Source organism: Phocoena phocoena, chromosome 7 (genome assembly GCF_963924675.1).
Source record: "Phocoena phocoena chromosome 7, mPhoPho1.1, whole genome shotgun sequence".
Lineage (NCBI taxonomy): Eukaryota > Metazoa > Chordata > Mammalia > Artiodactyla > Phocoenidae > Phocoena > Phocoena phocoena.
Window position 1 is genome coordinate 26200734 of NC_089225.1, and position 17092 is coordinate 26217825.

Below are 17092 nucleotides of genomic sequence, written 5' to 3' on the forward strand. Positions count from 1 at the left end.
AGCTAACACCTACCCCTCTAAAACTCTTCCAAAAAACTGCAGAGGGAGGAACACTCTCAAATTCATTCTATGAGGCCACCATCACCTTGATACCAAAACCAGACAAGGATGTCACAAAGAAAGAAAACTACAGGCCAATATCACTGATGAACATAGATGCAAAAATCCTCAACAAAATACTAGCAAACAGAATCCAACAGCACATTAAAAGGATCATGCACCATGATCAAGTGGGGTTTATCCAGGAATACAAGGGTTCTTCAATATATGCAAATCAATCAATGTGATAAACCATATTAACAAATTGAAGGAGAAAAACCATATGATCATCTCATAGATGCAGAGAAAGCTTTTGACAAAATTCAACACCCATTTATGATAAAAACCCTGCAGAAAGTAGGCATAAAGGGAACTTTCCTCAACATAATAAAGGCCATATATGACCAACCCACAGCCAACATCATCCTCAATGGTGAAAAACTGAAAGCATTTCCACTAAGATCAGGAACAAGACAAGGTTGCCCACTCTCACCACTCTTATTCAACATAGTTTTGGAAGGTTTAGCCACAGCAATCAGAGAAGAAAAGGAAATAAAAGGAATCAAAATCGGAAAAGAAGAAGTAAAGCTGTCACTGTTTGCAGATGACATGATACTATACATAGAGAATCCTAAAGATGCTACCAGAAAACTACTAGAGCTAATCAATGAATTTCGTAAAGTTACAGGATACAAAATTAATGAACAGAAATCTCTGGCATTCCTATACACTAATGATGAAAAATCTGAAAGTGAAATCAAGAAAACACTCCCATTTATCATTGCAACAAAAAGAATAAAATATCTAGGTATACATCTACCTAAGGAGACAAAAAAACCTGTATGCAGAAAATTATAAGACACTGATGAAAGAAATTAAAGATGATACAAATAGATGGAGAGATATACCATGTTCTTGGATTGGAAGAATCAACATTGTGAAAATGACTCTAGTATCCAAAGCAATCTACAGATTCAATGCAATCCCTATCAAACTACCACTGCCATGTTTTACAGAACTAGAACAAAAAAGTTCACAATCTATATGGAAACACAAAAGACCCCGAATAGCCAAAGCAATCTTGAGAACGAAAAACAGAGCTGGAGGAATCAGGCTCCCTGACTTCAGACTATACTACAAAGCTACAGTAGTCAAGACAGTATGGTACTGGCACAAAAACAGAAATATAGATTAATGGAACAGGATAGAAAGCCCAAAGATAAACCCACGCACATATGGTCACCTTATCTTTGATAAAGGAGGCAGGGATGTACAGTGGAGAAAGGACAGCCTCTTCAATAAGTGGTGCTGGGAAAACTGGACAGGAACATGTAAAAGTATGAGATTAGATCACTCCCTAACACCATACACAAAAATAAGCTCAAAATGGATTAAAGACCTAAATGTAAGGCCAGACACTATCAAACTCTTAGAGGAAAACATAGGCAGAACACTCTGTGACATAAATCACAGCAAGTTCTTTTGACCCACCTCCTAGAGAAATGGAAATAAAAACAAACAAACAAAAAAAAAACAAAAAAAACAAAAAAAACCAAAAATAAACAAATGGGATCTAATGGAACGTCAAAGGTTGTGCACAGCAAAGGAAACCATAAACAAGACCAAAAGACAGCCCTCAGAATGGGAGAAAATATTTGCAAATGAAGCAACTGACAAAGGATTAATCCCCCAAATTTACAAGCAGCTCATGCAGCTCAATAACAAAAAAAGCAAACAACCCAATCCAAACATGGGCAGAAGACCTAAACAGACATTTCTCCAAAGGAGATATACAGACTGTCAACAAACACATGAAAGAATGCTCAACGTCATTAATCATTAGAGAAATGTAAATCAAAACTACAATGAGATATCATATCACACCAGTCAGAATGGCCATCATCAAAAAATCTAGAAACAATAAATGCTGGAGAGGGTGTGGAGAAAAGGGAACACTCTTGTACTGCTGGTGGGAATGTGAATTGGTTCAGCCACTATGGAGAACAGTATGGAGGTTCCTTAAAAAACTACAAATTGAACTACCATATGACCCAGCAATCCCACTACTGGGCATATACCCTGAGAAAACCATAATTCAAAAAGAGTCATGTACCAAAATGTTCATTGCAGCTCTATTTACAATAGCCCAGAGATGGATACAACCTAAGTGCCCATCATTGGATGAATGGATAAAGGAGATGTGGCACATATATACAATGGAATATTACTCAGCCATAAAAAGAAATGAAATTGAGCTATTTGTAATGAGGTGGATAGACCTAGAGTCTGTCATAAATAGTGAAGTAAGTCAGAAAGAGAAAGACAAATACCATATGCTAACACATATATATGGAATTTAAGAAAAAAAAAAGTCATGAAGAACCTAGGGGTAAGACAGGAATAAAGACACAGACCTACTAGAGAACGGACTTGAGGATATGGGGAGGGGGAAGGGTGAGCTCTGACAAAGCGCGAGAGAGGCATGGACATATATACACTACCAAATGTAAGGTAGATAGCTAGTGGGAAGCAGCCGCATAGCACAGGGAGATCAGCTCCGTGCTTTGTGACCGCCTGGAGGGGTGGGATAGGGAGGGTGGGAGGGAGGGAGACGCAAGAGGGAAGAGATATGGGAACATATGTATATGTATAACTGATTCACTTTGTTATAAAGCAGAAACTAACACACCATTGTAAAGCAATTATACCCCAATAAAGATGTTAAAAAAAAAATCATGGATAGTGCCCTATGCTACGAAAAAAAAAAAAGAAAAAAAGATGAGGGGGATCTTGTTAAAATGAACAATGTGAGACAAGCATAATACAATGAATTTTTCTTCCAAGAAACTATTGGAACTGTACCTACAAAAATTCAATGTATTATATTAATTTACAATTTCATAGTATGTGTTTGTTCACATTTTGAAGGAATAAATATAGATTTTTAAAAAATGTTTGGAAATATAATGTCTCTAATTTGTATTTTATAATGTATATTTTCAGATATAATCTCATTCAGTATAGACTATGAACTAAAGTTTATCATAGTACTGTAAGTTTTTACACTTAACAGATTGTATTGAAATCCACAAAAGTGCCATATTTTATTTATTGAGTGCCAGTATTTTATTCCCAGTTAAGTAATCTATTTTCCATGACTTGAATGCCAGTAAAATTATTTATTTTGATACAGGAAATTTTCTATTAAGTAATTCCTAGTGAAAACATTCCTGTTCATTATTATAGACAATGACCAAATATATATATATATATCAGAGAATAAGTACAGATTTTGTGCCTAAGAGTTTGGGTGTCAATGTCTTCTCAACCATGAATGGATCCCAGAAATCAGTTCAGATGGTTTTACAAAGCAATTCTTTTCTCTTAAAAATTTTTTTTTCCTGAAAAAGAAATATTTCCTGCTGCTCCTGGCAAGAAAGGATTCCAGACCGAAATTTGACCCATGCTTTTTTCAGAAAAGGTAACCATGAATCTGGTCTTCACTTTGTCTCCGGCTGTGCAGGAATGGCTCTCAATTGGTATGTCCAATAAATTCTGCCTGCTTGATTGCTGTCACCTGTCTTCAGAATTAGTGATCCCTTTGGTTCACTATTCTTATCTCTACTCTTATCTGCTTTGATCTACATGCCCAAATCCTTTAGATAAAAATCCTTTTAAGTTTTCTTGATATTTTTTTCCTAAGCAGAAAAATATATGAAGAAAAGGATTTCACGGCAGAGATTTAAGTAAGATAGTAGAATATAGAAGAATATTTTTTCTAGGAAGGGAGTTCTGCTAATGTCATGGATCATGAACCAAAAACGAAGAAAAGACTAGCAGGTGTAGGGCTGTACTGGCTGGCATCTCTAATCTAATTGCCATTTGGGCAATGTGACAAGTCCACGTACGTAAACCATCTGTTAGTTCTCACTCCATTTCACTGCACACCATTTGGACAAGCAAAAACAAAAACGCAAAACGCTTAGAGCCAAACAATGAAGTGCTTTTGGTTATGAAATTCTTGCATCAACATAGTCCATTTGAAGTCCCCTAGTTCATTCTGTTTCTGGCATAATTATACATTGAATATATTTTACTGGGATTTTTTCCTTATTCTTATATTTTTAAATCAATAACAAAATAAGACCTCTTTGAAGACCTGACAAATTAAGATTCCTTGGGCAGCTTTGCTAATGTTTTGAAAGCTCATTATATACCTTATGCTAAAGGCATTCCTTCTACAGTATTAAGCAGCATTTGCCACCCCCCTTTTTTTTACTAGAAGGAAAATAGGGAACTTCAATTTTTGACTTGAGAAAATAATATGAAAAAAGAGAACATTATATATTCAAAAGGCGGCACAAATGCATTACCGTGTGACTTACCTTGCTGTGCTTCTTTATCATACACTTTCATATGAACGACCCCAGAAGTCTTATTTCTTAGAACAGTGGGGTTTCTTCCATCTCTTTTGCTGCAGGTTCCCAGCTGAGCTAAGTTTTGGTCTGCCCACCACAGTTTCTTATCTATAAAAATGAAAAGTTTTTATTAATGAAAAAGATAATCATCTTATTAAATAATAATAAATAACTATTAAACTCTAGTGCTTTCTGATTTCTTCTGTTAAATTCCCAAACCCTGTTTCTATGAGAAACAGCAAAATCATTTTTATTTCTTTTTTTAATGTTTTTTAAAAATATTTTTAATTTAATTTAATTTTTTTATACAGCAGGTTCTTATTAGTCATCAATTTTATACACATCAGTGTATAAGGTCAATCCCAATCACCCAATTCATCACACCACCCCCACCCCCCACTGTGGCTTTCCCCTCAGTGTCCATAACTTTGTTCTCTACATCTGCCTCAACTTCTGTCCTGCAAACTGGTTCATCTGTACCGTTTGTCTAGGTTCCACATACATGAATTAATATGTGATATTTGTTTTCCTCTTTCTGACTACTCCACTCTGTATGACAGTCTCTACATCCATCCACATCTCAACAAATGACCCAATTTCATTCCTTTTTATGGCTGAGTAATATTCCATTATATATATGTACCACATCTTCTTTATCCATTCGTCTGTCGATGGACATTTAAGTTGCTTCCATAACCTGGCTATTGTAAATAGTGCTGCAATGAATATTGGGGTGCATGTGTCTTTTTGAATTATGGTTTTCTCTGGGTATATGCCCAGTAGTGGGATTGCTGTACATATGGTAATTCTATTTTTAGTTTTTTGAGGAACCTCCATACTGTTCTCCATAGTGGCTGCATCAATTTACATTCCCACCAACAGTGCCAAGAGGGTTCCCTTTTCTCCACACCCTCTCCAGCATTTGTTCTTTGCAGATTTTCTGATGATGCCCATTCTAACTGGAGTGAGGTAATACCTCATTGTAGTTTTGATTTGCATTTCTCTAATAATTAGTGATTTGGAGCAGCTTTTCATGTGTTTCTTGGCCATCTGTATGTCTTCTTTGGAGAAATATCTATTTAGGGCTTCTTCCCATTTTTGGATTTGGTTGTTTGTTTATTTAATATTGAGCTGCATGAGCTGCTTATATATTTTGGAGATTAATCCTTTGTCCGTTGATTCATTTGCAAATATTGTCTCCCGTTCTGAGGGTTCTCTTTTTGTTTTGTTTATGGTTTCCTTTGCTGTACAAAAGCTTTTAAGTTTCATTAGGTCCCATTTGTTTATTTTTGTTTTTATTTCCATTACTCTAGGAGGTGAATCAAAAAAGATCTTGCTGCGATTTATGTCAGAGTGTTCTGCCTATGTTTTCCTCTAAGAGTTTTATAGTATCCAGTCTTATATTTAGGTCTCTAATCCATTTCGAGTTTATTTTTGTGTATGGTGTTAGGTAGTGTTCTAATTTCATTCTTTTAAATGTAGCTGTCCAGTTTTCCCAGCATCACTAATTGAAGAGACTGTCTTTTCTCCGTTGTATATCCTTGCCTCCTTTGTCATAGAGTAGTTGACCATAGGTGCATGGGTTTATCTCTGAGCTTTCTACCTTGTTCCATTGATCTATGTTTCTGTTTTTGTGCCAGTACTATATTGTCTTGATTACTGTAGCTTTGTAGAATAGTCTGAAGTCAGATTCCTCCAGCTCCATTTTTTTCCCTCAAGACTGCTTTGGCTATTCAGGGTCTTTTCTGTCTCCACACAAATTTTAAGATTTTTTCTTCTAGTTCTGTAAAAAATGCCACTGGTAATTTGATAGAGATTGCATTGAATCTGTAGATTTCTTTGGGTAGTATAGTCATTTTCACAAAATTGATTCTTCCAATCCAAGAACATGGTATAGCTCTTCATCTGTTGGTATCATCTTTAATTTCTTTCATCAGTGTCTTATAGTTTTCTGCATACAGTTCTTTTGTCTCCCTAGGTAGGTCTATTCCTACATATTTTATTCTTTTCATTGCAGTGGTAAATGGGGGTGTTCCCTTAATTTCTCTTTCAAATTTTTCATCATTAGTGTATAGGAATGCAAGAGATTTCTGTGCATTAATTTTGTATCATGCAACCTTACCAAATTCATTGATTAGCTCTAGTAGTTTTCTGGTAGCATCTTTAGGATTCTCTATGTATAGTATCATGTCATCTGCAAACAGTGACAGCTTTACTTCTTCTTGTCCAATTTGGATTCCTTTTATTTCTTTTTCTTCTCCGATTGCCATGGCCAGGACTTCCAAAACTATGTTGAATAATAGTGGTGAGAGTGGACATCCTTGTCTTGTTCCTGATCTTAGAGGAAATGCTTTCAGTTTTTCACCATTGAGAATGATGTTTGCTGTGGGTTTGTTGTATATGGCCTTTATTATGTTGAGGTAGGTTCCCTCTATGCCCACTTTCTGCAGAGTTTTTTATCATAAATTGGTGTTGAATTTTGTCAAAAGCTTTTTCTGCATTTATTGTGATGATCATATGGTTTTTATGCTTCAATTTGTTAATATGGTGTATCACATTGATTGATTTGCATATATTGAGGAATCCGTGCATCCCTGGGATAAATCCCACTCGATCATGGTGTCTGATGCTGTTAATGTGTTGTTGAATTCTGTTTGCTAGTATTTTGTTGAGCATTTTGCATCTATATTCATCAGTGATATTGGTCTGTAATTTTCTTTTTTTTTTTTTTTTGTAATTTTCTTTTTTTGTAGTATCTTTGTCTGCCTTTGGTATCAGGTTGATGGTGGCCTCACAGAATGAGTTTGGGAGTGTTCCTTCCTCTGTAATTTTTTGGAAGAGTTTGAGAAAGATGGGTGTTAGCTCTTTTCTAAATGTTTGATAGAATTCACCTGTGAAGCCATCTGGTCCTGGACTTTTGTTTGTTGGAAGATTTTTTTTTTGTTTTTTTTTTTTTTGTGGTATGCAGGCCTCTCGCTGTTTTGGCCTCTCCTGTTGCGGAACACAGGCTCTGGACGTGCAGGCTCAGCAACCATGGCTCAGAGGCCTAGCCGCTCCACGGCATGTGGGATCCTCCCGGACCGGGGCATGAACCTGTGTCTCCTGCATCGGCAGGAGACTCTCAACCACTGCACCACCAAGGAAGCTCTTGTTGGAAGATTTTTAAACACAGTTTCAATTTCATTACTTGTGATTGGTCTGTCCATATTTTCTATTTCTTTCTGGTTCAGTCTTGGAAGGTTATACCTTTTGAAGAATTTGTCCATTTCTTCCAGGTTGTCCATTTTATTGGCATAGAGTTGCTTGTAGTAGTCTCTCAGGATGCTTTGTATTTCTGCGGTGTCCATTGTAACTTCTCCTTTTTCATTTCTAATTGTATTGATTTGAGTCCTCTCCCTCTTTTCTTGATGAGTCTGGTTAATGGTTTATCAATTTTGTTTGTCTTCTCAAAGAACCAGCTTTTAGTTTTATTGATCTTGCTATTGTTTTCTTTGTTCCTATTTCATTTATTTCTGCTCTGATCTCTATGATTTCTTTCCTTCTGCTAACCTTGTGTTTTGTTTGTTCTTCTTTCTCTAGTTCCTTTAGGTGTAAGATTAGATTGTTTATTTGAGATTTTTCTTGTTTATTGAGGCAGGCTTGTATAGCTATAAAATTCCCTCTTAGAACTGCTTTTGCTGCATCCCATAGGTTTTGGATCATCGTGTTTCCATTGTCATTTGTCTCTAGGTATTTTTTGATTTCCTCTTTAATTTCTTCAGTGATCTGTTGGTTATTTAGTAACGTACTGTTTAGCCTCCATGTGTCTGTGTTTCTTACCTTTTTTCCCCTGTAATTTATTTCTAGTCTCATAGCATTGTGGTCAGAAAAGATGCTTAATATGATTTCAATTTTCTTATATTTTCTGAGGCTTGATTTGCGACCCAAGATGTGATCTATCCTGGAGAATGTTACGTGTGCACTTGAGAAGAAAGTGTAATCTGCTGATTTGGATGGAATGTCCTATAAATATGAATTAAATCTATCTGGTCTATTGTGTCATTTAAAGCTTCTGTTTCCTTATTTATTTTCATTTTGGATATTCTGTCCATTGGTGTAAGTGAGCTGTTAAAGTCCCTCACTATTACTGTGTTACTGTCGATTTCCTCTTTTATAGCTGTTAGTACTTGCCTTATGTATTGAGGTGCTCCTATGTTGGGTGCATATATATTTATCATTTTTATATCTTCTTCTTGGATTGATCCCTTGATCATTATGTAGTGTCCTTCCTTATCTCTTGTAACATTCTTTATTTTAAAGTCTATTTTATCTGATACGAGTATTGCTACTCCAGCTTTCTTTTCATTTCCATTTGCATGAACTATCTTTTTCCATCCCCTCACTTTCAGTGTGTATGTGTCCCTAGGTCTGAAGTGGGTCTCTTGTAGACAGCATATAGATGGGTCTTGTTTTTGTATCCATTCAGAAAGCCTGTGTCTTTTGGTTGGAGCATTTAATCCATTCACTTTTAAGGTAATTATCCATGTGTATGTTCCTATGACCATTTTCTTAATTGTTTTGGGTTTGTTTTAGTAGGTCCTTTTATTCTCTTGTGTGTCCCACTTAGGGAAGTTCCTTTAGCATTTGTTGTAGAGCTGGTTTGGTGGTGCTGAATTCTCTTATCTTTTGCTTCTCTGTAAAGCTCTTGATTTCTCCATTGAATCTGAATGGCATCCTCTTAGGCTGTCTTCATTTCTTTTCATTCGTTTTTCTTTATTCTGTTTTGCAGCAGTGAATTCCATCATTCTGTCTTCCAGGTCACTTTTCCATTCTTCCGCCTTAGTTATTCTGCTATTGATTCCTTCTAGTGTAGTTTTCATTTCAGTTATTGTATTATTCATCTCTCTTTGTTTGTTCTTTAATTCTTCTAGGTCTTTGTTAAACGTTTCTTGCATCTTCTCGATTTTGCCTCCATTCTTTTTCCGAGGTCCTGGATCATCTTCACTATCATTATTCTGAATTCTTTTTCTGGAAGGTGACCTACCTCCACTTCATTTAGTTGTTCTTCTGGGGTTTTGTCTTGTTCCTTCATCTGGTACATAGCCCTCTGCCTTTTCATCTTGTCTATCTTTCTGTGAATGTGGTTTTTGTTCCGCAGGCTGCAGGATTGTAGTTCTTCTTGCTTCTGCTGTCTGCCCTCTCCATTTTTACTTTTAAAAATATAACCCATAGTACATTCTATTGTTTAAATTTTCCTCCTCTCTCTCCAATTAGAGATACTTAACTTTTCTTTTTCTTAAAAACCACATGATATAACTAAAAGTATATTTCAAATTAATATGGAATCCAGAATTTATTATTTTCAATCTGAACCATGATCATAGTAGTATTGTGCTATATCTCTAAATGAACAGCAAAATCCAACAAGATATCTGAAGAAGTATAAAAAGGACTGTTCTCTAAGTTTTGTTTCAAGTGTGTAAGCTTTTAATCATTTGCACTCTCCATTACTGGATTCTTCACATTTATAGTAACATATTTTTTATAGTTTATGCTTCTTTCTCTGAAATTTTATAAATGTGCACTACTAACTTGTATTGAGTGTTCATTTGGTAGCAGAGACTCTGAAATGTGCCACAGATAGAAAATAGTCCAGTAGCCAGAATTCTAGTAAAATTTCACATTTATTATTATATTATGTCAAACTGTCATAGCAAAGCTATAAGGATGCTATCATTTTTCATTTCATAGATGAAGATTCTGAGATGCAAAGAGATTATTTTAATCAAATATACATATATGGCCTGTCTCTAAAACTAGTGTTCTTTCAAAGTCTCCATGCTGAGTGCATTAAAAAATTTAACGTAATGAAATAAGTTTAAATCATAATTTTAAATGTTTTGAACAATTTAGACTTTTCAACAAGCATCTAACTTAATGACAACTGAGACCACATCAATTTCAACCTAGAAGATACACATTAATAATAACCATCCCTTTCTAAATCTACTTTTGTGCAATGCACAGTTCTAAACACTACAGATTAATTCATTTAATCTTCACAATTCTATAAGGTACGTACTACTATTATTAAACCATCTTACAGTTAAGAACACTGATGCAAAGAGAGGATAGGTGGTTTTTCCTGGATCACAGAATGAATAGTGGCTCCAGGTTACGAACCAAGCACTGATTGTAGAGTCCATGGCATAAATCTCATTTCTACACTGTCTCCTTCCATAGATGGATAGTTTAGTCTTCTTTCTCTTGACATATAGATATGGAACTTAGATTATGATGGTGAATTTGAGTAGCTAATTCATTTATGTTTTTATTTACACTCACAAATTTATTTTTAGGAACAGAGAAGTTCTCTGTGAAGAAAAAGGGCAGAGACTTTGTAAGAGACTCTTTTGAAAGGTGTATAGCACAGTATAGTGGATTGAGCACATGTGTTTACACTTCTGTTTCTTCTACTAACCCACTGCAACAGAAATATGAAAACATAAAACAGAATAAACCCATAGTGAATCCACATAATAAACAAGAGAATGACAGGCATATAAACCAAGTGTACAAGATGGTCCGTGTGTGGAAACAGGAAAATGGGGGAATAGGCAGATAAAGTTGCAACCTAGAATGTGATTTAAAAAGGCTATGGAGGAATGGAAGACATCCCCTTCCACAGAACTCTAGATGACCTTGCTTTTAGCTTGGAAATAACAGAGTGAAGTGCAAACAAAGGTTAAAAATAGGGTGATTAAGTCAAGATATTTTTATATGTTATACTACCTACCATCACAATGTCCCCCACCCTTTGCCCTAAGTTTACAGATGGCTAATGGCTGATAGAAAGTCTCAAATAAATACATAAGCAAAGCTCTTTTTTAAGATAGTGAAAAATCGGGGATATTAAGGCTGGTGCCCTGCAAAAAGGTTCTTTTCATTCTGACCTTTGGAGAACCCAAATCCTGACCTTCTAAAGCAAAACCTGCAAACTCCCTCCTACAAGACATCTTCATGCCATGCACCTATCTGTGCCTTCAGCAGAAAGCTGCATGTGTTAAATCTCTAAATGTAATGCAGTATGTGTTCAAAGCTATGCAGAACTCTCAGGAAGAGATCCCCCTGCAAGGAAGATACCAAGTGAAAAGAGTTTTATTTTCGTAAAGATAGAGGAAACCAGGATAGATCACCTAGTCCTTTCTTAAATGTCATGGGAAACCAGGATATTAAGTTCAATGAGGAAAATTAGCAGAGTGGAACACTAAGATAAAACATAGAGATGCAAAATGAATAATTCAGAAAATATCTTTTAAATCATCATATATTCAAGTACATATCTCATTCTAGAAAAGTTAAAGATCATTTTAAAAAGTAATATTTAGAGAATAAAACAGGACTCAGAGATTAAAAAGTATTTCTAAATAAAAATATTTTTAATAGAATGGCTAGACAATGTGGTTGAGGAAATCTTCCATAATAAAGAAGAAAAAGACAAACAGAAAATACGATAGAAAAGGAAAGAAATAAAATGTCAGTCTAAAAAGTCCAAAAGCTGTACTTGGAATCATTGGATTCTTCACTTCCATGCAGTCACAGAAAAAAAAAAAAGAAGAAAAATTCCAGTTTTCCTTAAAAATGTCCTTAATTGACCAGTAAAAAGTATCGATTTTGTTAAATCTTAACTCTTCAGTCCAGGCCTTTTTAATATTCTGAGTGACAAAATCAAGAGTGTTCAGAAAGCACTTCTGGTGCATAGTGAAGTATGACTGTGTGGAACAAATGTACTTATGAGATGGCTTGAACTGCAGGAAGAATGTGCTACTTTTTTTCACAGAATATCATTTTATCCTTGAACGAATGTCTTACAATCTATGGCTATTCAGACTTAGGTATTTGGCAGATATTTTCTCAAAAAAAAAAAAAAATGATGGAGAACAAAGTTAGAAGACTGACAATACCAAACGTTGAGACTTATTATAAAGCTACAGTAATTGAGACAGTGTGGTATTGTTGAAAGAATAAGTTTTCTTTATAGAGCCTATGCTCTAGTGAGGGAGACAGACAAGAAATAAACAAATAGAAAAGACATCATTAAAATTCCTATAAATCAACAGCGAATAAATAAATAACTTGATTGAAAATGGGCAAAGGACTTAAATAATCATTTCTCCAAAGAAGACATGCAAACAGCCAACAGGTATATGAAATAGGTATATAAAAAGAAGCTCAACATCATTAATCATCAGAGAAATGCAAATCAAAACCACAATGAGATATCACTTCACACCTATCATAAAAAAAAAAAACGAAAAACATAACAATGCTGGCAAGGATGCAAGGATATGGAGAAATTGAAATTCTTGTACACTGTTGCTAGAAATGTAAAATGGCACAGCCATTTTTGAAAAAGGTATGGAGATTACTCAAAAAATTAAAAATAGACTACAGTATGACCTAGCAATTCCAGTTCTGGGTGTATATACAAAATAATTGAATTCAAAATCTTGAAGAGATATTAACACTCCAATGTTCACTGCAGCATTATTCATAATAGCAAAGGTATGGAAACAACCTAAATGTCCATCAAAAGATGAATGGATCAATAAAATGTGGTATGTATACACAATGGAATATCATTCAGCCTTAAAAAAGAGGAAAATATTCTGGTGGGGGATGCTGATAACAGGCAAGGCTACACATGTGTAGGGATAGGGGAATGTAGGAAATCTCTGTATTTTTGTGTCAATTTTGCTGTGAACCTAAAACTGCTCTAACAAAATAAAGTCTTCTACAAAAAGGGAATTTTGCCATATGCAACAACATGGATGAACCTTGAGGAAATGATGTAACATTAGCCAGTCGCAGAAGGATAACTATTTTATGATTCCACTCACATGAGGTATCTAAAATAGTCAAACTCATAGTAACAGAGAGTAGAATAGTGGTTGCCAGGGCCTGAGGGAGGGGGGAAAATGGGGGAGTTGCTGTCCAGCAGGTATAAAGTTTCAGTTATAGAAAATGAATAAGTTCTAGAGATCTGCTATACAACATTGTGCCTACCACTAATGACACTGTATAGTGCACTTAAAAATCTGTTAAGAGGATAGATCTCTTGGTAAGTGTTCTTACCACAATTTAAAAAAAGTAGGATAAGAAATAACCGAAGAGTGCCATTAGTCCTATTAAGAAAACAGGCACAGTTTCATTTTTTAGTTAGTTTCCCTACCTTTGTCTGCATATAACTCCATTCTACTCACCCTTCATTGCACAAGTCTAACCCCACCCTCAGTGAAATACTTCAAACTAGCACATCCCACATTGACTCTTCCTTCTCATTGATTCTAAAGCCTCTACAGACAGAATCATATGGCTTCATATTAAATTGTTGCTTTTTCTTTTCTTTTCACTTGTACTAATTTTGACTCCTTATCTAGAGATGAAAACTCCTGAAAACAAGGATGCTGTCTTGTACTTCTTCGTATGCTTCACAGTGCTTTGCATTCTTTTGAACTGAGCATGATGTAGAAATTACCTAAATACTGTGAAATGACTGGGGAAATAATATCCCTAAAAATATCTCCCATAATAATTCAACACTTAGAAAACATTTAAATAAAGCCATCTCTCCAATTTCCTCTTGATATTATCTTTTAAAAATTTCTCTTTTTAAATATCCTTTTTGAAGGTCCCTCTAACATAAAGAACTTCAGTTTTGACTGTGTAATTATTATTTAGAATCACATTTGTTTCTCTCACATTGTTATTCATACAAATATACTAGAATCTTCATAACTTACCAGGTTTCAAAAATTGCTTGTTTAAGTTGTATGTAAGTAATTATGAATTTCTCTATTTCACTATTACAGGATGAACAGTGCACTCCAAAATTCATGTGTTAAAGTTCTGTCAGTATCTCAGACTGGGGCTGTATTTGAACACAAGGTCTTCAAAGAAGTAATTAAGTTAAAATTAGGTTATTAGCATGGGTCCTAATCCAATATGACTGATGTCCTTATAGAAAGAAAATTAGGACACAGACACACACAGATGGACGACCCAGGAAGGAGAAGATAGCCATCTACAGGCCACGGAGAGAGGCCTCAGAAGAAATCAACCATGTCCACACCTTGATTTCAGACTTCAAGACTCCAGAACAGTGAGAAAAATTTCTGTTAAGGCATCCAGTCTGTGGGACTTTGTTATGGCAGCCCTAGCAAACAAATACATTTACTAATAGGGATATAGAAGAAATTTATGAGCTATAAAAAAGAATTCATATAAATATCGTAAATATAAATAGATTCTACCATACAGTCTCCAAACTCTTTACTCAAAAGAGAAAGAGACAGACAGACAGAGAGAGAAATAAAGAAAGGAAATAAACTTACTGTGACCTACTAAGTTCCAAGGCCTTTGCTAGGCTTTGAACATAAGCACATATGATTGCCTCATCATAAATGAGATGTGATGTGTTAAAACACCTGTCAATAAACAAAATCTATAGCTTTTTAAAAAAATTCATAAATACAGCAACAAACATCAAAAGAAATAGCCCAAAGAGTTGAGATTGTATCTACTGCCTAGGAATTTGGGTAGGGGAGAATTCTCACTTGTGACTTCAACAACTAAGTTTCACCCTAATAGCTCCAAAATCTCTCTCATATGCCTAACTACCCTCTTAATCTTTAGTCCATGTATCCTACTACATCATAGGAATTTCTCCCTGACTATAATGAAGTCACTACAAACTTTACATGACGAAAATAAAATCCATTTTATTTTTCCCATGTATGCTTCTTTCCCAATAGACTTCTGTTATGAATTTTTGTGTCCCCTGCTAAATTCATATGTTGAAATCTTACTCCCAAGGTGTGGTGCCTATGGGGGGTGATTAGGTTGTAAGGGTGGAGCCCTCATGAATGGAATTAGTGCCCTTACAGAAGGCACACCCCTGAGAGCTCTTTATCCCTTCTGCTGTGAGACAGTAAGACCATCTGGCTGTCTGTCAACCAGGAAGCATAATCTCATCAGACACTGAATCTGCTGCCTCCTTGATCTTGGACTTCCCAGCCTCCAGAACAGTGAGAAATAAATGTTTGCTATTTAAGCCACCCAACCTATGGTATTTTTGTTATATCAGCCTGAACTAAGACAGCTTCTGACAGTAAATAGTCCCCAACACAGTCATCAGATGTAAAAACCAGATAGTCATCTTTTTTTCCCCCTATCATCACCATGGCATTTCCCAGGTGCCTTTCTGATCTGAGCAAGCCCACTTAATTCTTCACTTTATATTCTCAGGAATGTTTTATTTTCTCTCCATTCCCACTAAAACTGCTTAGCTCAGGACCCCGTTATTTCTCACTCCCCTGACTATCATTGCTGAGGAAACAATAGAGTGATCTTTCCAAAATGCAAATCTAAGCATGTCACTATGCCACTTAAAATTCTCCAAAGGCTTGCTTTCCCCTGCCAAAACACTTAGCATGGCACAAAGGCCATCCATGATTTGATGCCTACTTAACTTTCCATCACCAGATCTACGACTGCCCACTATGCACCATGTTCCAGGAATACTGAACTGCAGTCAACTTTCAATTTCCCAAGGATAGATTAACCACATTACAGAAAAAAAAAAAAAAAAAAAGATGAAAATAAGCCAAAGACAGCTTATTTTTAAAGAAAAAGAATTAAAACTGTTGTGAATAAGAGAAAAATCTACATATCAGAATGAGTCTATTACTTATAATTATATAGGAACCATTCCATTTTTACATTGTACCTACTGCAAATCAGGAGAGCCCCTCCACCTGGACAGTTAGAGGTGAATATGCTTGCTTACAGCAGTCTGTTAGCCTGTTGACTGCTCTTTGGTGCAGGAGCAGCGTTTTGCAGTTTGTCTGAAGCTCTGGGCAAAAATCTATTTCTTAGGGCAGTGACGGTACTAGAAGTCTCTTTGCTCTGCCTTCTCCCAAGACTTGTTTTTATTTATTTTTCTTAAACAGAGAATCTGGAGAATGACAATGAAGGTGGGATGGAGAGAACTGAAGAACAAAGCCCAGAATTTTGCTTTGAAGCTTTTGTGACCTTGAACTGACAAATGTGGTCCAAAATTCTCTCAGTCCATTGTTACGCTGAGGTTTGCCTTACTGAGGACTGAGGGGGCAGTCTGGGGTTGTAGCGAAAAAGACTTGAGAATGGCAGGTAATTTAATTTCCAAGTTGATGGCCTGACTGTGCTGCCGGTGAAGTATTTGTGCAATGACGAAGGAGAGAATGACAGTGAGAGGGAAGAATTTGCTGACAAAAACAAGGCAGCTCCGAACAACTGCTTGCTGGGATATTTAGAAAACAAAAAGTAGAGCTTATTCAATGAAAAAGATTGTTTTCATCGGAAAAAGGGAAGAGGAGAAAGAGGAGGGGGAGGAGGAGAAGACCTACTCAGCTCAGAGCAGACTATTTCAATATTTTAATGAAATACATTTGAATTAAATATCTACCTTGTATCACAGTTGCGTTGAATTGTGTCTGAACAATGTTTTTGCTGTATTCACCCAATTTCCATTACCCTAGTTAATAGGATAATATAGAGTGGGTATAATTTTCCAAAACAACGATTCATTAATATCTTATGCCCTTTTATATTTGTCC

The 17092-nt window shown here is 35.6% G+C and overlaps 1 protein-coding gene across 1 annotated transcript in view; it reads right to left on the minus strand.

The window, feature by feature from the left end:
* The window catches only part of LRP1B (LDL receptor related protein 1B), a 1473103-nt gene that overhangs the window by 525897 nt on the left and 930114 nt on the right, over positions 1–17092 (minus strand). The window contains exon 33 of the mRNA XM_065880137.1: positions 4425–4565. Within this exon, the coding sequence (XP_065736209.1) occupies positions 4425–4565 (141 nt within the window). The remainder of the gene's footprint in view (positions 1–4424; positions 4566–17092) is intronic.